Source organism: Carettochelys insculpta, chromosome 1, assembly GCF_033958435.1.
Source record: "Carettochelys insculpta isolate YL-2023 chromosome 1, ASM3395843v1, whole genome shotgun sequence".
NCBI lineage: Eukaryota > Metazoa > Chordata > Testudines > Carettochelyidae > Carettochelys > Carettochelys insculpta.
In genome coordinates, this window is record NC_134137.1 from 284,009,003 (window position 1) to 284,030,386 (window position 21,384).

General features: G+C 44.8%; 1 protein-coding gene across 3 annotated transcripts in view; it reads left to right on the forward strand.

The window, feature by feature from the left end:
* Positions 1–277: 277 nt before the first annotated feature.
* SREBF2 (sterol regulatory element binding transcription factor 2) overlaps positions 278–21,384 on the forward strand; it is a 42,661-nt gene continuing 21,554 nt past the window's right edge. Inside the window, exons 1-8 of one of the 3 annotated variants that reach the window (XM_075010224.1) lie at positions 278–491; positions 12,236–12,622; positions 13,643–13,824; positions 16,526–16,672; positions 17,915–18,136; positions 19,633–19,747; positions 19,942–20,123; positions 21,040–21,232. In XM_075010224.1, the coding sequence (XP_074866325.1) occupies positions 395–491; positions 12,236–12,622; positions 13,643–13,824; positions 16,526–16,672; positions 17,915–18,136; positions 19,633–19,747; positions 19,942–20,123; positions 21,040–21,232 (1,525 nt within the window). In that variant the 5' untranslated portion in view covers positions 278–394. Of the gene's footprint in view, positions 492–621; positions 797–12,235; positions 12,623–13,642; positions 13,825–16,525; positions 16,673–17,914; positions 18,137–19,632; positions 19,748–19,941; positions 20,124–21,039; positions 21,233–21,384 lie in introns of those variants that run through there. The other 2 variants (XM_075010228.1, XM_075010238.1) reach the window with 2 other exon arrangements.

Consider the following 21,384-nt stretch of genomic DNA (forward strand, 5'->3'; position numbering starts at 1 on the left):
CCTCCTCAGCACGCTTCGTGCCGCCCCCTCAGGCCACTTCTCCCTAGTCCGTGATTCATCCTGTCTCTTTAAATCCCACTTCGTCTCAATGACTAATCCGCGTTCTGTCCCCGCCCCCTCGTGAATATTCCACCTCGGAGGGCGGCAGGGGCGCGGCCCCGTATGCTAATCATAGCTGCTGATCGGTGACGCGCCATCACACCACGAGCCGCCTCGCTCGCCGATTGGCTGGCGGGGACCTGGTCTCACTGACAACAAGGAGAGGAAGCGCGCGGCCCTAGCTTCTAGCGCGCAGGTGGCGGCGGGGCTGGCCCAAGATGGCGGCCGTGGCAGCGGCGGCGGCGGGCGCCGGGAGCCGGGGCTGAGGCGCGGGGCGCCCGGCGGGGGCGGGCCCATGTGCGGAGTGGGGATGGAAAGTCGCGAGCTGGGCCTGGAAGCCATGGAGACCCTGACCGAGCTGGGCGACGAGCTCACTTTGGGGGACATCGACGGTGAGAGGCTGGAGCCCCGGGCGGGGGTGCCCGGTCCGTGCCCCCGTTGTGCCGGCATAGCTCACCTGGAGGTGTTGTGAAAGCCGAAGTGGGGATGGGGGCGAGACGCGCGCTGGCTCCGACCGGGGCTGTACTGACCGGGCCGGGCGTACCACGACTCTGCGCTCCGGATCCTGGCGCTGCCATTGCCTCCTAATTGCCCCGCTCCGGCTGCGTGTGCGTTCCGCCCCGGTAGTAGCCGCTGCCGGGAGAGAGGCCATTGAGCTACATGGGTCCTTGGTCTGACCCACAGGCCATCTCTTATGGTGAGTGCATGGAGGGGCGCTGATGTGTGCCCAGGCTGTGCCCACCTCACCTGGAATACGCCCGGGGACACTGCTGTGTGCGCCCTGGGGCGCTGATGTGTGACTGGGCCCCGCTTCTCTGTAGCGGTGGTGGCCTCAGCATAGGTGCATTAAAACTTTGCCTCTCCCTACCCACCCATTTAAGGTGTGTAGTTTTTTTATGACCAGCTTGTGGCCCCACTTTCTCTGAGGGGAACAATGCTGTGGTGACAGGTTAAGTCTCTGTCTTTCCCCACAGAACCCATGGCAAAGGAATAAAATGTGTGGGGTTCACTAATACACATGTGGTTATTTTGTGCCCATCCTCACTGGGTTGCATAGTATAGGTTTCATGTCCGTGTGACAAACCTGTGATCACTTGCACAGTACCTGGTGTGGTAATATGGTTCTGTAGACCTGTAGGGTGTGTGTGGTAAAACTTGCTCCTTTACTTATGTCATTTTCACCTATGATATATGTGTGATGTGTGTCGTGAGGATGCTCCCATAGTCCTGGATACATGGCGCCTGGAAAACATTTATGTGTTCACTTAGCAAGTCGCTTCTACTGATGATATGTGCATGATGTGTGTCTTGAGGACACTCCCATAGTCCTGGATACATGTGCCTAGACAACATTTATGTGTTCATCTAGCAATGTTTGCTTGCCAGAGACATAGTCATATGTGTTGAAACTGTGCCCCTCCCTCCCCAGGCAGGCATGCATCATGTGTGTCCTCTTCACTTGTCTTCCCACTATATACCTGCAGGTCTTGTTTGGTTCCCTGTGAAACAGTACTGATATTGTATGGCTAACATTGTAAATGCACCCTAGGAACCTATGTCAGAGGAGTAGCAGAGTTAGTCTGTATGTTCAGAAACAGCAAGAAGTCCTGTGGCATCTTATAGACTAACAGGTATTTTAGAGCATAAGCTTTTGTGGGTAAAGACCCTAGGAACCTGCTTTCTCTTACCATCATGCATTTGTTCAGGTGAGGGGATTTTCTTAGGAGTTAGAGGCCTGCTTGCTTGCTTCTTCCTCTGTCCCTTACATTGTTGTGTTATAGGTGTATAGAATGTCTCTCAGAGCAACATCTATGCCACTCTGTTTTAGACACTTTGGGCAGGTCTTTGCTATGGGGCAGAGTTGACCTAATTTATGCAACTCTAGCTACAGGAATACCATAACTGGATGTACTTTAGGGGGAGTTGCTTCTGGGTCTCTTCTGCAATGGATTGACAGGAGAAACTCCTGTTGACTTCCCTTATGTTTCTGTTTATGGTGGAGTACTGGAGTTGATAAGGCTGGAGTGCAGTTGATTTAGTGGATCTTCACCAGTGTTCCCTGTAGGCTGCGCACTTGTGCGGTCACTTAGGAGGGTGTCAAATGCTGGCTGGCGAATTAGCAGAGCTCCCGTTGCTAGGTTTGTGTTTTTACTGGTGATGCACATAAAAATTTATTCCTCACATAGATGGAAAAATATGTAGATGGACGGAAGAGATTAGAGGAAGTATTGATCTTCAGTAAATTTGCTAAATTGACCCCTGGGGGATCAGTTGTCGCAGTGGTAATCCCACAGTAAGTCTAGACAAGCCCATGTTTAAGAATTTGCAATGTGGAACTATTAACAGTGCCAGTGATATGGTGCATGGGAGTAGCTGTCACTTGATGAACAATCCTGTTTTACTTGTACAGTACTCATTTTCTTAGTGTTTTTTAGAGGGACTGACTCACTGTGGGTGGTATTTACATACTGTGCTGCTGAGTACAGTATAAGAACTGTATTGGTTATGGGCAACCTAGGGTAGTGAGTAGGCCACAAGATTGTTGTAATCAAGATGGTTTCCCAGGACAGAATACTTTTGCTCACTGCCTGTGCACACATAGAATTTGCAGAGCGTGCTGATTGGATGCAGAGGAAGTGCATGGCTCTCTGGGTTACTATTGTGTGCAGTTGGCATGTACTTCATTTCGCCTACCATTGCTTTACAATACCTGCATGTCACTGTAGTAATACTAGTAGGAAAAAAGTACCTGGATGGAAACCAGCTGAATCTGGCAACTTGATGTATGAGCAATAGGAAACAGAGTGTCTTGTGGGCTACAGATGGCAACCTGATGGACCGCAGGTTGCCCACCACTGACTCTACGGAATGTATTGCAATAGTGCCTCTTCATTCTGGGACAGATTCTCTGTCTCATGCCAAGTAGGTCCTCTACCTTTTTTCTAGTTCTTGGTTTTTGCTTTTTTGCCACTACTCTCCAGCAGTAGTAGGGATTAAAAATATCTTCTTTAGAATCAAAGAAATTAGAGACATTTTATTTCTCCAGGTCCCACCCTTGCTGAAATCAGGGCTTGGGTGTTTCCAAAGGCATGTTCCTCGGGGCTTTTTTGAAGTTAGTTTCAAATAACCCAAGTGATTTGGTTTTCACTAATTGTTAGGAGAGGTTGTTTTACAGATCCTATCTTTGTTCTGTTTCATCCTTTTGCACCTTGTTACGTCTCTTTGGATCAATCTAAACATTGCCACTTCTTCATTGCTGTTTATACTCTTCATGTTTGTGAAGAACTCATATCGTGGGGCAGTCCTGGAAAGGATGGGAATCTATTTTCCAGCTACTTGGGACAACCAAAAAATTAGCTTGAACAAACAAGAGCTATTAGTGAATGCTTGATAAACAGCTCTTACTCCCCAGGGGCTGAAAATGAAAACTGACCTGCAGAAGAAAGTGGAAATGTGCCAGCTTGGCTTGCCTTTGGGCTAAAAGACTTTTCTTGCTTTGCTCATAAGGTTTGTGCCCTAGGGTGCATATGACTGATACAGTGGATGATCTCTAATGGGTGCAGCACAGGATTGAGTTAGATGCCCTAGAACAGGGGTTGGCAACCTGTGCCTCTTTGAGGGGTCACTTGTGGTTCTGAGTGCTGCCGCTGCTGACTCTGCATGCAGCTCTGTAGGCTGCTGCCACTGCTGCTTGAATGAAAATAGTCATCGTTCGGTGTTAATCTGCTGGCTAGTGAATGCTTTGGGTACAGAGAAGGCAGTGCCCTCAAGCGTGCGGGCATGTTTTCTGTAATAATTTGTCATGGTCCTCTTTAGTGGGGCACTCTTTTCAAACACATAAGGATTTACGTAATTTTTGCAAAATAGGCTTGTCATTTAGTTGCTAGCTAATGGCAGCTTTTTGTATTCCTGATATTTTATTTTCCAGAGTATGTAATTTGCGTGGTGTTTTTGCAGGTTTGCTTTCTCCTTTTTTGCTTTGGCAAATAGGTTTTAAGAGGGAGAGGTGTCACGTGGCTTTGTGTTTTCTACAGTTCTTTGTATTTTACTTTACTTATACTACTTTTGGCAGAACTGGTACAAGTTTTGGAAAAGGCATTTGTTCCATATGAAGCCTAATTTCCTGAACTTCATTCACTTTATATTTATTTGATTAGATACTTGCACTATAAAAAAATTTTTTTTTGATTTGCCAAATTCCAATACCTTAGCGCAATCTCTTTATTGTGAACGTATGCCTTACAGATGTATATTTTTACCTAACTGCATTCAAAAATAAAACAGCTTAAAACTTTAAAAAGGTCATAGAGCAGTTTTTAAACTAAGAGGTGGGGGAAAGCTGATTGGTGCGGGGGAGCACTTGGATGGGACGGAGACTTCTCTTACACGAGGCTCCATAGATAGGGATTCCCTAGAAGTTAGTCAGATAGGGAACATGGGAAATAATATATGGGCAAGATCAGATGTGAAACAATCGCATATAAAAAAAAATCCAACGCATCTGTGAAAGGCGGACATATAAATAGTGGTAGTTTTTTAAAGTGCTTTTACACAAATGCTAGGAGTCTGTCTAATAAGGTGGGTGAACTAGAGTACCTCATATCAAAGGAGGAAGTTGACATAATAGGCATCACAGAAACATGGTGGAATGAGGACAATCAGTGGGACACTATCATACTGGGATATAAATTATATCGGAAAGACAGAACAGGTCGTGCGGGTGGCGGAGTGGTACTATACGTGAAGGATAATATAGAATCAAATGAAGCAAAAATCCTAAAGGAATCAAAATGTTCCATAGAATCATTATGGATAACAATTCATTCCTCTAATATGAATATGGCATTAGGAATATATTACCGACCACCTAACCAGGACAGTGATAGTGATGCTGAAATGTTAAGGGAGATTAGAGAGGCTATCAAAATAAAAAACACAGTAATAATAGGAGATTTCAATTATCCCCATATTGATTGGGTACATGTCACCTCAGGACGGGATTCAGAGATTAAATTTCTTGATGCCTTAAATGACTGCTTCTTGGAGCAGCTAGTACAGGAACCCACAAGGGGAGAGTCAATTCTCGATCTAGTCCTGACTGGAACGCAGGATCTGGTCCAAGAGGTAACTGTTACTGGACCGCTTGGAAATAGTGGCCACAATATAATAACTTTTAATATTCCTGTGTTGGGAAGAACACCGCAGCAGTCAAACACTCTGGCATTTAATTTCAAAAAGGGGAATTACACTAAAATGAGGAAGCTAGTTAAACAGAAACTAAAAGGTAGAGTAACTAAACTAAAATCCCTGGAAGCTGCATGGAAACTGTTTAAAGACACCATACTAGAGGCCCAACTTAAATGTATACGCCAAATAAAAAAACACAGTAAGAGACCTAACAAAGAACCACCATGGCTTAACAGCCATGTTAAAAAGGCAGTGTGAGAGGTGAGGGCAGCTTTTAAAACGTGGAAGTCAAATCCTAGTGAGGAAAATAGAAAGGAACATAAACACTCCCAAATTAAGTGTCATAATGTAGTAAGAAAAGCCAAAGAAGACTTTGGGGAACAGCTAGCCAAAAATTCAAAAAATGATAGTAAAATGTTTTTTAAATACATTAGAAGCAGGAAGCCTGCTAAAAAAGCAGTGGGGCCCTTGGATGATAAAGATATAAAAGGAGCGATCAAGGAAGACAGTGCCATTGCGGAGCGATTAAATGATTTCTTTGCTTCAGTCTTCACAGCTGAGGATGTTACAGACGTTCCTAAATCTGAGCCAGCCTTTTTAGGTGACAAATCTGAGGAACTCTCCCAGATTGAAGTGATATTAGAGGAGGTTTTGGAGTTAATTGATAAGCTGAATAGTAACAAGTCTCCAGGACCAGACGGTATTCACCCAAGGGTTCTGAAAGAACTCAAATGTGAAATTGCGGAGTTATTAACAGTGGTTTGTAACCTATCCTTTAAATCCGCTTTGGTACCCAATGACTGGAAGACGGCCAATATAACACCAATATTTAAAAAAGGCTCCAGAGGAGACCCTGGCAATTATAGACCAATAAGTCTAACATCAGTACCAGGCAAATTAGTAGAAACAATAGTAAAGAATAAAATTGCAAGGCACGTAGAAGAGCACGAATTGTTGGGCAAAAGTCAGCATGGTTTCTGCAGAGGGAAGTCGTGTCTAAGTAATCTATTAGAATTCTTTGAAGGGGTTAATAAACATGTGGACAAGGGGCACCCAGTGGACATAATATACCTAGACTTCCAGAAGACCTTTGACACCGTCCCACACTAAAGGCTTTTATGTAAATTAGGCGGTCATGGGATAGGAGGAAAGATCCTTTCATGGATCAGGAATTGGTTAAAAGACAGAAAACAAAGGGTGGGAATAAATGGTAAATTTTCACAATGGAGGAGGGTAACTAGTGGTGTTCCCCAGGGGTCAGTCCTGGGACCGATCCTGTTCAACTTGTTCATCAATGATCTAGAAAATGAGGTAAGCAGTGAGGTGGCAAAGTTTGCAGATGACACCAAGTTGTTCAGGACAGTCAAAACCAAAAGGGATTGTGAAGAACTACAAAAAGATCTCAGCAAACTGAGTGATTGAGCAGCAAAATGGCAAATGACATTTAATGTGGGTAAGTGTCAGGTAATGCATGTTGGAAAAAATAACCCAAATTACACGTACTACATGATGGGGTCAAATTTAGCTACGACAGATCAGGAAAGGGATCTTGGAGTTATAGTGGATAGTTCTCTGAAGACATCCATGCAGTGTGCAGCGGCAGTTAGTAAAGAAAATAGGATGTTAGGAATTATTAAAAAAGGGATAGATAGCAAGACAAAAGATATCATACTTCCCCTATATAAAACTATGGTACGCCCACATCTTGAGTACTGCGTGCAGATGTGGTCTCCTCACCTCAAAAAAGATATATTGGCATTAGAAAAGGTTCAGAAAAGGGCGACTAAGATGATTAGGGGTTTGGAACGGGTCCCATATGGGGAGAGGCTAGAGAGACTGGGACTTTTCAGTCTGGAAAAGAGGTGATTGAGGGGCGATATGGTAGAGGTATATAAAATCATGAATGGTGTGGAGAAAGTGAATATAGAAAAATTATTTACCTTTTCCCATAATACAAGAACCAGGGGACACCAAATGGAATTGATGGGTAGTAGGTTCAAAACTAACAAAAGGAAATTTTTCTTCACACAGCGCACAGTCAACCTGTGGAACTCCTTGCCGGGGGAGGCTGTAAAGGCCAGGACTCTATTAGGGTTTAAAAAAGAGCTTGATAAATTTTTGCAGGTTAGGTCCATAAATGGCTGTTAGCCATGGGTAAAGTATGGTGCCCTAGCCTTCAGTACAAGGGCAGGAGATGGATGGCAGGAGATAAATCACTTGATCATTGTCTTCTGTTCTCCTTCTCTGGGGCACCTGGCATTGGCCACTGTCGGCAGACGGGGTACTGGGCTGGATGGACCTTTGGTCTGACCCAGTATGGCCATTCTTATGTTCTTACAAGTCCACTCAGTCCTACTTCTTGTTCAGCCAATTGCACAGATAAGCTTGTTAACGATTTGCAGGAGGTATTGCTGCCCACTTCTTATTTACAATGTTATCTGACAGTGACAACAAGTATTCTCATGGCTCTGTTGTAGCTGGCATTGCAAGATATGTATGTGCCAGATGTGCTAAAGATTCACATGTGCCTTCATGCTTGAACCACCATGTTAGGGCACATGTGCCCATGCTCATGACCAGTTCTGCTCCATAACGGTCCAAAGCAGACCGGACCGACACATGTTCGTTTTCAACATTTGAGTCAGATGCCACTGGCAGATGGCTGATTTTCTTTTGTGGTGGTTCAGGTTCCGTGGTTTCCATATTGGAGTGTTGGTCTTATAAGACTTCTCACTGCATGCTTCATATCTTATCCCCTTCAGATTTTGGAGGGCACTTCAGATTTATACCTTCAGTTGAGTGCTCTTGCTGTCTTTAGAAATCTGATTGGTTCTGTCTTTGTGTTTAGCCAAATCTGCACTGAAAGCGTTCTGAAAATGTGTTGGGTTGTCTTCCTAGGCCACTATAACATGAAATATTTGGCAGAGTGCGAGTAAAACTCAATAGGAAATGTATAATTCTCCCCCAAGGAATTCAGTCACAAATTTAGTTAAGAATTTTTTTTAATGAGTGTCATTAGTATGGAAGAACATCCTTTGGCATGATGGTTGAAGCATGAAGGGGCATATGAATGTTTAGCATATCTGGCACAAAGATACTTTGCATCACTGGTGACAAAAGCGCCATGCAAATGACCGGCCTGGCTTTTAGGTGAGATTGCAGATAAGAAGTGATTGGGATTATCTCCTGTAAGTGTTAACAAACTTGTTTGCCCTAGCGATTGGTTGAACAAGAAGTGGGCTTGCAGGCTGTCAAGTTTTACATTGTTTTTGTTTTTGAGTGCAGTTATGTAACACAATTTCTACAATTTTTAAGTTACCCTGCACAGTAAGGAGATTGCCCTTCAGTACCTGTATGAGATGAGTTGAAAAATACTATTTATTTTGTTTACAAATATTTGTACCGTAAAAATGATGATTAAAAATAAAGTGAGCTTATTGCACTTTGTAGATAGTACAAAGGTGGCGGGTAGGCCTGGTGGGGGGTTGTGGCTGTGGGAGGGGGACGGGAGATAAACCTGGGGTGGAATAGGGCTGTAGGAGGGCATGGGTTGGTGAGCCTGGGCCTTACAGCCCTTTGCAGGGTTGAGGTGGAGCTGGGGGCCAGGGGGGGTTGAGCTGGGCCACAGCTGCGGGGTGGGAGTGGAGCTGGGGGCATGGCCACATGGGAGGTGAGCCAAAGCTGGGTGGGGGGAGGGGTGTTTGAAGTGGGGCTCCAGCTGCGGGGTGGGTGGGGGCTTGAAGAGGGGCCGTGTGAGCTGGGGCCAGGACTGCAGTCGTGTGGGGAGGTGAGATGGAGCCACGTTTGAACCAGGGCTGCGTTTGTTGGGCTGGGGGTCATTTGAACCGGGGCTGGGGCCCTGTGGGGCTGAGCTGGAGCCAGCTGTGGGTGGTGGTGAGCCAAAGCCGCATGGGCCAGGGCAGGGTGGGGGTGTTGAGCCAGGGGCCAGGGGTAGCGGGATTTTGAGTTGTGCTTAACTTGCATTAAGTGCAACTCGAAATCTCACATTTCGAGGGATTAATTTATTCTAATTAAAATCAATATATTTGAAACTGTGGAAAAATATCCAAAATATTTAATAAATTTTCAATTCATTCTGTTATTTAAGAGGGTAATTAATTGTGGTTAATATTTTTAATTGTGTTTTTTTTAGTTAATTGCATAAGTTAACTGTAGTTAATCAACAGCCCGTGTTTCTTGTTTTTAGCTTTCTGGTCAAATATTGGTTAGACAGCACTCCATGACTAACAAGTGGGATATGACTTGTTGATTTAAACAATATATTTTAAAAAAATTCCTAGAATTCCCAGTCAGTAACTTCGGAATTGTGGAAAAAAATGCTCTTCAATACAAAATAGATGAAAATTGGTTCTTAAGTAGGAGCTACAACTCCTGACCGAAACCTTGTCCAATTCAGACCTGTATTGTGCCTCCAATAATATCCGTGAATGGTCTTTTTCTTCAGAGAAAATTGAGAAGTCCCCGTGTGGCACCTTGTTGTTGTGATAAATAGGCTGGGTATTTTATTCGTGACCTCAGCTGGTGGTCAGTTTGACAGTTTTTTGAGGATAAATATTTGTTGTTGTTTAACCTACGTCTACATTACCACGGAAGATTGACCACTTAGGGTCGATCTTCTGGGTCGCCATTTCACGCATGAGTGAAACAGTGCCTTCCGGGGTCAACGCTGACCCTGTAGCTCCTGGTGAGCTGCAAGGATTAAGGAAGATCAATGGGAGGAGCTTTCCCATCGACCCTGTTCCTTGAAGACAGACATGGAAGTTGATGGCTGAAAAGTTGATTTTTAGCGTCACAGTTGGCATAGCTAAAACCATGTATCAGCCGTCAAGTGCAAGGTCTAGTGTAGACACAGCCTTTGTCCAAGTTGGCCTTTGTCCAGTAACATCCACCATTATAGATGTTATCCTAATTCACAAATGTTTACTCTTCTTGCTATTTTCTTGCTTGCTGTTGTAGTCTTTTGTGACAGGTTCATGGGACGTTGTATAATAATGTTCATGAGTGTCCTTCGTTCACTTGGCCAGAACCACAGTTTGAGTAGTCTTTTGCCCTGATCTGGTAGCTGTTTCCCTCAGATAGCTGATAGGCAGGGGACAGTGAGTGAGTGGGCCTCCTGCAGTCAAAGTAATGTCAACCTTCTCGATGTATAATCGAGGTGAGGGAAGGGGAGAATCATTTTGTGCCTCCCAGACTTGACAGTGCTTTATCTTTAAAATAGATTATCCTCACTCTTGGGTACTCTTGTTCTTTTTACTTTTTTTTTTTTGTCAATACTGAGTACTGGTACCTTGCCAGCCCCAGCTAGGGGGTTGGCTGGGGAGCAGGGTAGGGGGGAGTGGAGCCAGCTGAATACCAGCTCCTCTTTTCTTTTCTTTTCTTTTTTTCTTTTAATGTTTACCAGAATGGCTCTGCTCTTGGGGATTTATCCCGTCAACTTACTGGATATGGCAGCTGGGTAAAAGTGAGAGAATAATATGGTAAAAGCCATAGAGAGTGCAACAACCATGGGTAATGTTTACTTGCTTTTTTCCCCATGGATTCTGTGCAAATTAATCCAGTGAATATAGATGTGGCATTTTGGAGGAGTGAAGTATTGCATAAATGCAGTTGTCTGTATAAACTGATCCAGCTTCCTACAAAAACTCTTTTTTCTTCCCCCCCACTTACCCCCCCCCCCCCAGCCGCCAAGGCAGTCCTGTGGATGTATTGCACATTGGGGGATAAAAGGAAGGATCTTTGTTAGATCTTTCTCAGGGGCAGTGATTTTTTTTTTTTCAATTTTTGTGTGTCTTATTCTTTTGTTTTCACTGCCAGTGGATCAGTGCTTGCCTTAGCGCAGGGATGAGCAGCCTTTTTACATTGGGCCCCCCTTTTCGTTCCTGCAATTAGCAGTGCCCCCTGCCCCATCCTGTCTAATGTAATCCAAACCAACAGAAGTTTCGGTTATGAAAAGAAAACGCTTTTGGCATGTGTAAGAAAATAAGTATGTGTAATGTAAAAATCTTATTAATTGGTGTATAAATGTGAATACAAACAAAACAGTAACATATTTCAACATTTTAATGAGATGGATGAGCCTGAGATCCAGCAGCCTATTGTGTTGGACCCCCACTTACAAAATTCCATGCCGCCCCCTCTCACGAGGAGGCCCACCCCCCACTTTGCTCAGTCCTGCCTTAAAGTAATGTTTGCTGTAGAACTCTAGCCTGTTAGAAGGGACAGGTGGTGCAAGAGATCAGGAGGCACGTTTATTCTTAAATAAAAAACATTTAAAAAAAAAAAAAAAAAGCTAAGAACTAAATGTGGGCATTGCTTTCTCTCACCAAAGTCCTGTAGGGTCCACTAAGGTTTTGCCTTTCCCCTTAGGTTTAATCTGAAGCTGAATTCTTGTCAAAATTACCCCACTTCTGAGGTGCGTAGTGAGACATCCGACTACCATTGGTCTCCTTAAGGTTCTCTAAAAGCTTGCTGGGGGAGTGTCTCTCGGGTGGCGATCAGCAATTATTTAGTTCCTGTGTGACTTCTGATTGCCTTGGAAGGCAGCTACGTTAAAACTTGTGTGGTTTTTAAACGGCTGTTATTCTGAAGATAGTTTTCATTAATTCTTCTTTGCATGGGAGTTGCAGAACAGCTGCAGTCAGGCTCCACGTGGGTAGATGCTGTTGCAAACTCTTCTTACACAGCTCTGCTGCATCTCATTCCTGACTGTAGCAACTTCCTCCCTACCACTAGTCTAGATGGGACCTCTGCCTTTCTGCAAGTACCACTGAGTGTCACACAGGCTGTCCTCCGATTCCAGTCCTGGATCATCCTGGACCTCTGCCTCTTTCCCTCACACACTCATATAAGCTTCTGAATCAGGACCTAATGGTGGCAGAGGAATGGAGCAGCGTAAGGCCAGCACTCACAGTGGTGTTCTTCTTTTCAGAGATGCTGCAGTTTGTCAGCAACCAGGTTGGGGAGTTTCCAGATCTGTTTTCAGAGCAGTTATGTGGCACCTTCCAGAGCAACGGTGGAGGTAGCAGTGGTGGAACCTTGGACCAGCCACTACAGAACTCATACAGCCAAACACAGCTGCAGTCCTTCTCATCCAGCACTGCCTCTCCTCAGCTTCAGGCTGTGCAAGTCAAAGTGCCCCAAGCAACAACAGCCCCTGCCCCCCAGAGATCTGCACCGCTTCTTCAGCCTCGTCCCCAGCTTCAGCCCCAGCTCCAACAGCAGACTGTGATGATTACACCAACTTTCAGCTCGGCTCCCCAGCCCAGGATCATACAGCAACCGCTAATATACCAGAATGCAGCCACAAGTTTTCAAGGTAGTGCTTAGGCATGATGGCTTGAGGTGGGGTTTGACTAGTAATTTTAATTGATGACCTGGTTTTTGGGAAATCACTTAGTCTGCATGGCGAGTTTCAATTTAAATTAAGTGTGCTTAGATTCAGTGGGCAAGACAGTAATGTGGTTTATGGGGTCCTAACTGTCTTTCTATGATTTACTTGTGTCTGTTCTCCACTTGCTCACCTCAGACATGGCCCCCCAGTCCTTTTGCGTAGGCTTTCTCAGGGTCTTGGTAGATGGTCCTTTAGGAATCACGTCGTGGTTTATTTCTGCAGTGCTTCCAGCTGTGGGAGCAAAGGACAAATCTAAGTCCTGAAATCTCATTCTCTCCCCTGTGTAGTATGGTTTGCTGCTAGAGGATTGAGCTGTCTCCCACTGTGAGACTGCATCCAGAACAATAAAATAAGGGACTTAGGCTGTGTGGTGTGAGAATTCAGGTACTCAGAGTAACGCTTTTGGTGAGCCGAGGCACTTCCCAGAAGGGTTAAGCGTAAAGTATCTTACGCTAGTTCCTGGGAGCCCTAGTCATCGTCCAGGACCCCACTGACCTAGGCCTATAAAATGCAGAAAAAAATGTCTCTGCCATAAGGCACTAAGATAATGATGATAAAGAGTTCGTTAAGGTCAGTCAGCACAGCTCTCCGTTGCATAGGCACTGGGTCCTGTTCTCGTTTCAGGATGTGAAGGGCCCATTGCAAGGGATAAACCACAGAGTGCTAATGGCAGTGGTCTGGCCAGGCACTTGGGTACAACTAAAGCATTCAACAGATGAAAGGATGATCAACTTCTTCCTCCCATAAGCTTGCCATTCATCTGGCCCTCGGTGCATCCCAGAGTCTTTTGTGCTAGACCCAGTGCTATCAAAGGAATTGTGTGATAATTTAGGGGTTAATGGTGGTGCCTGAATGAAAGCTGGCCATGAGTTATCTACACTGCACAGCCCCCAGACTGAGAACGTCTCTGCTGGGCTGTCGCTCACATCTTTGTCTCCTTTCCAGTGCTTCAGCCTCAAGTTCAGAGCCTGGTGACATCCTCCCAAGTTCAGCCAGTCACCATTCAGCAGCAGGTGCAGACTGTGCAGGCTCAGAGGGTGTTCACACAGGCTGCCAATGGCACCATCCAAACGCTGACCCCTGCCACAGTCCAGACAGTAGCCGCTCCTCAGGTCCAGCAAGTTCCGGTAAGTATAAATAAGGAATATACAGAGTAGGGAGTGTCAACTACTCTCAGCACAGACACTGGGGAAGATACACTTTTCAGAACTTCAGGGGTCCCCATCATCCAGCAGGGGAGGCTATTGCAGGAGCAGGCTTGGTTGCTTGGCATATTCAAGGATGGGGAGTGGAGTGTGGGGCTGGCTGAGGTGGGTTGCTTGAGTGGTGCAGGGCTTACTTTGGGATGTTGGTTAGAATCACATTCCACACCCAATCTTTCTACCTTACAAAGACATCTTGCTTTATTTAAGCCAGGCCAAAGAGCTCCCCTTTACCAGTTTGTAAATATTTTCCTCTCACATAGCACGATTAGATGTAACACTGGGCAAGCTTCACAAGGTTCTGTCTGACTAAGCACCCATAAGTCTGTCTGCATAGTGATGCACTATATAAGTATCCAAGCTGCTTTGGTCAGCCAAACCAGACAAAAAGCTCATGCTAGTGGTCTTTTGTGAGGGAGTTCTCATTCTTTCTACTTTTGGTTATGTTGCTAATAACCTGTCTACTATTCCTGTTAGAATTTCACTAGTGCAAATGTTTACATGTTTTCCATTGTGAACTTCTGCCATCTAGAAAATCTTCCTGTATTTCTCTGCTGCTTCAGCTCTGATCAAGTCTCTCTTGAAAACGCGCACGCGCGAATAAAGAAATCTCTTTTCTCCCGTCGCTTTTATGAGAAGCGAAATGCTTCAAGGTAGGGGATAGCGAAAGAGATAACGTGAAGGAGACTACTGAGGATAAGTGCCACTTTCCCTCCAGCCAGAATCGGGAATGGTGTAAGCAGCTATAAAACTGAAAAAGCAATAAGGAGTATTCAAGTAAATGGTAACCAACCTTCACTGTTTTCTTCAGTTTGAGTAAAGTTTGGGTTGTTTCAGCCAAACTAGATAAAACTTTCTCACCTGTGGCCTGAGAATAAAGATAATCATGGAATCCCAGAAATGCAGATCTGGAAGGACCTTGAGAGGTCATTATGTCCAGCCCTTTGCAGGACTAAGTACACCTAGAACATCCCTGACTGGGGTTTGTTCATCCTGTTAAACTGGTCCAATAATGAGGTTTCTCCTTCTTCCTTTGGAAGCCCATTGCAGAGCTTAACTACCCTTAGAGTTAGAAAGCTTTTCATGGTATCCAGTGTAAATCTTCCTTGAATCAGATTAAGCCCATTATTACCTGTCCTACCTTCAGAGGCCATGTAAAACAGTTGATCATCCTCCTCTTTACCCTTAACGTAACTGAGGATTGATATTGGGATCCCCTCAGTCATCTTTGTCAAGACTAAACATGCTCAGTTTTTGAACCTTTCTTCATAGGTTTTCTAAAATTTTTTTTTTTTGCTGTCTTACGGGAATAGTACATGGTAATCCAGCTGAGACCTCACTACTGCCGAGTACAACAGAACAGACACTGAATGCTATTAGAGTTATTTACAACTGCATCACGTTGTTGACTCGTATTCCAGTTGTGATCCACCATTCAGATCTTCATTGGAAGTGTATTACCATTTTTCTTGTCTTTTATTGAATTTCATCTTTTTGATTTCAGAACAATTCTTTAATTTGTCAGGGTTGTTTTGAATTTTAATCCTGTACTGCAGGAGTGCTTGCAGCTGCACACAGTTTGGTATTATCCACAGAAATATACTTTCTACACCATTATCCAAGTCATTAATAAAAATGTCAACGTATATTGGATCCAGGACTGCCCCCTTTGGAATCCTGCTAGTCCCTCCTCTTTATTTTGACAGCAAATGTTTTTGATAACTGCTTGGAGTGCAGTCTTGCAACCAGTTGTGCATCCACATTAGGGTAATTTTTTCCATAGTTTGCTCTGTACCACGTCTACAGCTTCCCGTTCTCTGTTAGGCCAGTAATCCTGTCAGAGAGGGAAACTGATTTTTGGTTCGGCATGCTTTGTCCTTGACAGTTCCATGCTGGGTATACCTTACAACACTGTTACCCTTTGAATGCTTACAGATTGTTTAATAATTAGTTCTAGAATCTTTCCATGTAATAAGTTGATTGGTCCATAATCTCCTGAGACGACTTTGTTCCTCTTGTAAAAAATGATAGGTATCATGTGGTGTTCTTCTCCAGCCCACTGGGCCCTCACCCACACTCCATACATTCTTGAAGAGGATAAGTAACTGTTCAGAAATTGCATCTACTAGTTTCTTAAGGAGCCTACTGACTTGAATACATCTTACTTATCTAAATATTCTTGAACCTGTTCTTTCCCTCTTTCAGCTTGCATTCCTTCTTCATTGTTATCAATACTTTGACTAGCTGGTCACCAATAACATTGTAGTGAAGACTGAAGCAAAATAAGCATAAAATACCTCTGCTTAAAAATAGGCATAAAATACCTCTGCTTTCTTGAGGTCATTATGATGAAAACCGCTGGCTGTCTTGTTCCTCCCTTTCCCATCTTCCAGCTTTGCCTACAGATTTTCAGATTATGGAGTTTGCATTGACCTCTGACACATTTAGAAAAAGTCCTGGTGGTGCTGGGTGAGGGAAGTAAGGTTTATAGACCCTGGGCTTTTGCCATCTACCAAGTCTTCATGTGGTCACATGGATCTGTCATGTAACAGATTTGTAGTTACTGAAGACAAAGCTGTGTTTCCTGTTGCTCAACCCCTGTGTACTCATATTCTGTAACCCTTAGGTTCTGGTTCAGCCTCAGATCATAAAGACAGATTCTCTTGTCTTGACAACTTTGAAGGCAGATGGGAATCCAGTCGTGGCTGCCGTTCATAACCCTGCCCTCACTGCACTGACCACCCCTATTCAGACAACAGCACTGCAGGTACCGGTATGAACCTTTCCTCTAAGTTTTTGTCTCTTTTTTGTTAGGTGTTGGTTAATGTTCTCCAAGAGTTAAAATGGGAGGGAGTTGGTGCTGCCCTTGGCATGCCTGGGGTGAAGAATGGCCTCTCTGTTCCACCACCGTCGCATGTGCTGTTTGTGCATTTTTGACCGTTTCTGCTGACCAGAGAGCAAAGACCAAGGGTTGTCTCCTGTTTATCTTTTCTCCTCATTAGTGGAGAGGAACATGTGGTAATCCACAGCCATTTTAAGCCTCAGTGGAACAAGTCATCATTAAAAGGCAGCAAACTTAAAATAGCCCAAAGAAACCTCTATGCAGAGTCTGTGAAATGTGCTGCTCCCGGCTATTACTGAGGCAGGTGACTTGGTAAATATCAAAAGCAGGCGTCCATCTGAACAGCATCCTCAGTGACACTTAACTGTAATAGTGATGACAGGAGCTTTCGGGCATGCCGAAACAGGTCACTGACTCAGTGAAATTTTCCGGCTTTCTCCTGAAGCAATTCTAGTGTTGCATAGACCAGTTCATGATGAATGGGTTTCTGTTTCTTCGCACACATCCGAGGTTAGAAACAAATTGACGTACCTAGATTAACCACTGACTTGTTCTGGTATGTTAGCTGGGTTTATTGGGTGCTGGTAGCAAACTGTACATAGTACTCTCAAAATATTGACTTGTTCAGCAGAGGAGTTGATGTTCCATCTTGCAAAATCCCATCTGGCTGAGCAGCACAATCCATATAAAAGAGCAGTGAAATAGAAACCTTGGGCCCTGCTTGTTAACTGGTAGAATTACACATCATTTCCCTGCTTCTCCCCCAAAGGGACTCTCAAACAGCTTTGTTTTACATTGTAGAAAGGTGGCTTTGGCAAGCCATTGGGTAGTACAAAGGATTCTGGGAGCCGTCAGGATCCTAGGTTTATTTTTCATGTCTTCAAATGAAAGTGACTCAACACTGGTGAAAAGTCTTAGGTCAAGAATCGTGGAGAAGGGAGTACTGTCTCAATACAGTTTATTGAGATGGATGATGTTATTGCTCTTACTACAGTTTTTGCGCTAGACCTGGGGACAGGGTGGGACATCTATAGAGATGAGGTGGGCATATTTTCTTGGTCTCTGTAAACTATAATTTCATTTTTCAGACCCCCCCCCTTTTTCACATTTGGCCCACATGTTATGTGTATGGTGGCTGTTACTAGTAATGCTGCTTGTCTGCTGCCTTTTTAGACCCTAGTTGGCAGCAATGGGACCATTTTGACTACCATGCCCATGATGATGGGACAAGAAAAGGTGCCTATCAAGCAGGTGCCTGCTGGGGTCAAGCAGCCAGAACCGCCCAAAGAAGGAGAGAGGAGGACAACCCATAATATCATTGAGAAGAGGTATCGCTCCTCTATAAATGACAAGATCATTGAGCTGAAGGACCTGGTCATGGGAACAGATGCCAAGGTAAAGAGATGAAAGCCGCAGTCACTAAGACTGTGTGGCCTGCAGCCCTCTAACTTCTGGATGTGTTAGATAAGAATCCTGCCCTAGTGCTTAGGTGGGGAGACCTTAGCTGTTCTTAATATTTATTTTATTGGGGTAGAAGACTGCCAAGAAAAATTCATGAATCAAAATATTACTGACTCAGTGTTTCACTGTCATGCTAAGGGCACTTTTGCTGGAAACCTGAGGTATTTAAACCACCTGACATAACCTGTCTTGGCGGTTAAAAATTCCCAGGGCCCCTTGTAAGAGTTAGCTGTGTTAAATAGCTTTCTGGCCAAATTCCAGTCTGGCTGATTTCATTGTTAACAGTTTCCTTGTAGCTTCAGTAAGTTATTCGCGTCCTTTCTTAACTGTACAGTGCTATTAGGTTGCTGCATTTTCATGATAAATAGCTGAATCCTTTTAACCTGTCTCAAAACTGCTTTGGAATTAAAGTTGTAGAAATAGAAAACTTATTTACGTGGAACTGGGCAGTTTGATACCTTGTTGCTCTGGTTTTTGACGATTACTGTTGGTTCTAATGCTAAAAGTGAACTGAGGCACAAAGAAGTTATGGGACTTGCTCAGGATCTCCCCCAGTGGGCGAATGGAAGAGTGAGAAATGGTCGTAGTGTTAACCCATCAGAGTTGGCTCCCCTGAAAGAAGCCCCTTTACATTCTAGCTATGCATTTGTATGTTTTGTGATTAAGGCTAGACCTGAACTCTTAGGCCAGATCTACCCTGGACGTTAATGTCGAGTGTAGATACAGAATTCCAGCTACAATAATTGCATAGCTGGAGTTGACGCATCTGTGACTGACCTGACCTGGCTGTCCTCACTGAGGGAGAGTTTCTTCCGTCGACCACCCTCATTGAGGACAGCCAGGTCAGTTGATCACAGATGTGTCAGTTCCATCTATGCAATTATCGTAGCTGGAATTCTTTATCTACACTTGACATTAACGTCCAGGGTAGATCTGGCCTAAGAGTTCAGGTCTAGCCTTAATCCAAAACATACAAATGCAGTGTTAGAATGTAAATGTCTCCTGATGATGATGATGATGATGAGGCATACAGGGCTTGACTGTCAACCCCGGTGGTTTGATTTCGCACGTCCCCTCTAGGCATGTGGGATCGAACTTCGGAAGACTGACTCTGACTGGCTTGATCTCCCAGGGAGTATAGCTGTACCCTTACTCTGGGGTTCTTAAACTGGCTTCAGTGTTTGTTTCCAATAAATGTTAATTCCCCCTGGCAATTCCCAGACACAGCGACTACCCCTCTCCTTAGCAAGCCACTCTGTTTTTGAAAGTGTAATCTTTCCTGATCTTAGTGCTGACACATTCAGTGGCTGTGTTTAGTGCTACTGGATGGTCATTTTTCTCCTCTCTCTGTATATCACATGCTCAGGGCAGATGGTCTTCTGGTTAATGTGATTGCTTTTATAAACTGCTTTCTTGTTACTTTCATGCAGATGCACAAATCGGGTGTCCTGAGGAAAGCCATCGACTACATTAAATACCTCCAGCAGGTCAACCATAAGCTGAGACAGGAGAACATGGTTCTGAAGCTGGCTAACCAGAAAAACAGTAAGTTGTCAGGGGCAGGCAGGAATGGGACAGGAAGCATGAGCATGCACTTTCTCCTACCCTCTGTGCCGGTGGAGTTAGGTTGCATTTGAAATCAAATCTGCGTTGGCTCATGTTCTCTGGCCAGCTGAACAGAGTGAGCAGGCACAGGGGTGGTTGAGAGCTGTGTAGTAAACAGAATCTTAACTTTGCAGAGTTGCTGAAGGGCATTGACCTGAGCAGTCTCGTGGACACAGACGTGGACCTGAAGATAGATGACTTCAACCAAAATGTTCTCCTGATGTCTCCCCCGGCTTCGGACTCGGGGTCCCAGGAGGGCTTCTCCCCCTATTCCATTGACTCTGAGCCAGGAAGCCCGCTCCTGGATGACGCAAAGGTAATGGTAGTTAACAGAAAAGCAAGGTGGCTTGGCGCTCAAGAGATGTGTATGGACGGGACTTTAGATACTCATTGTCCTCAGCAGTGCCAGCTGCTGGTCATTCAGGAGCTGGCCCGACAGAACTTTGAAGAGTAGGGCTGCAGGGAGTGCAGAGGTTCCCCACAGGAAAGAATGGTGTGGGAGAAGAAGCAGATACACTCTGGATGGGGCATGACCCTCTTCTAAAAGGGCCTCTCTTTTAGCAGGGAGCCAAAATCCACTTTTGTTTACTTGTATTACAACAGCAGTGCAGGCTCCAACCATGCTAGGTGGCATTATGCTAGGCTGTGTACAGATATACGTCATAAAAATCCTACCTCCGAGAGCTTTTAGTATAGAAGATAAGAGCCATGGATGAAATAGGAGATGAGGGAAGAGAGGAGGCGTTATCAGCAACAGCATATATTTACGCAAACTACAGGCAGTAAACCCATGAGTAGTTGCAGCATTAACTCACCGCCTGCCTAGCTGTTATCTGATAGTTGTGACACCTACAAAATCCTTCGAAGATGAGTGTTAGGCTGGGCCTGCGGCAGGGCAAGGTGGTGTCAATGGAAGATAAGTGCTGGCCTAAAATAATAAAAATAAAAAAAAAAAAAAAAAAAAAAAAAAAAAAAAAAATCAAAAACTGAAATGTCGGGGGCCAGAGTGAAGCTTGGTCACTTTAGCTGCTCTTGGCTCTGCTACTCTGCCAGGAAAGGCTTTCCCGGGGTTCTTGGTGGCTGTAGCCGATGCAGTGGAACTCATGGTGCGTGAGAGTGTCTGTCTGTCCCTGACGCGCAAACACACGCGCGCGCACACACACGCGCACACACACTTTTCTTGCTGTTCACAATGTGTTTAGAGTTACCTCTTCTCTCTGCCCTTCATGAAGGTTAAAGATGAACCTGACTCTCCCCCTGTGGCCCTGGGCATGGTGGATCGCTCTCGAATGCTCCTCTGTGCGCTCACATTCCTCTGCCTCTCCTTCAACCCTCTGACATCCCTCCTGGAGGGCCAAGGGATGCCCGAACCAGAGAGCCCTGGACACCATGGCTCTGGAAGGAATGTGCTGGCCATTGAGTCAGGTAACTGCTGAAAAACAGACTTTCATAGTGTGTGAAGCCTCCTTTCTTCACAAAATCTTGTAATAGTGAGCCAGAACCATGGTGAAGTGGGAGGTCTGAGACCTGGCGAGGCTATTGAGTGCTTTGGCAAGATTAGTACTTTTACAAGAGGA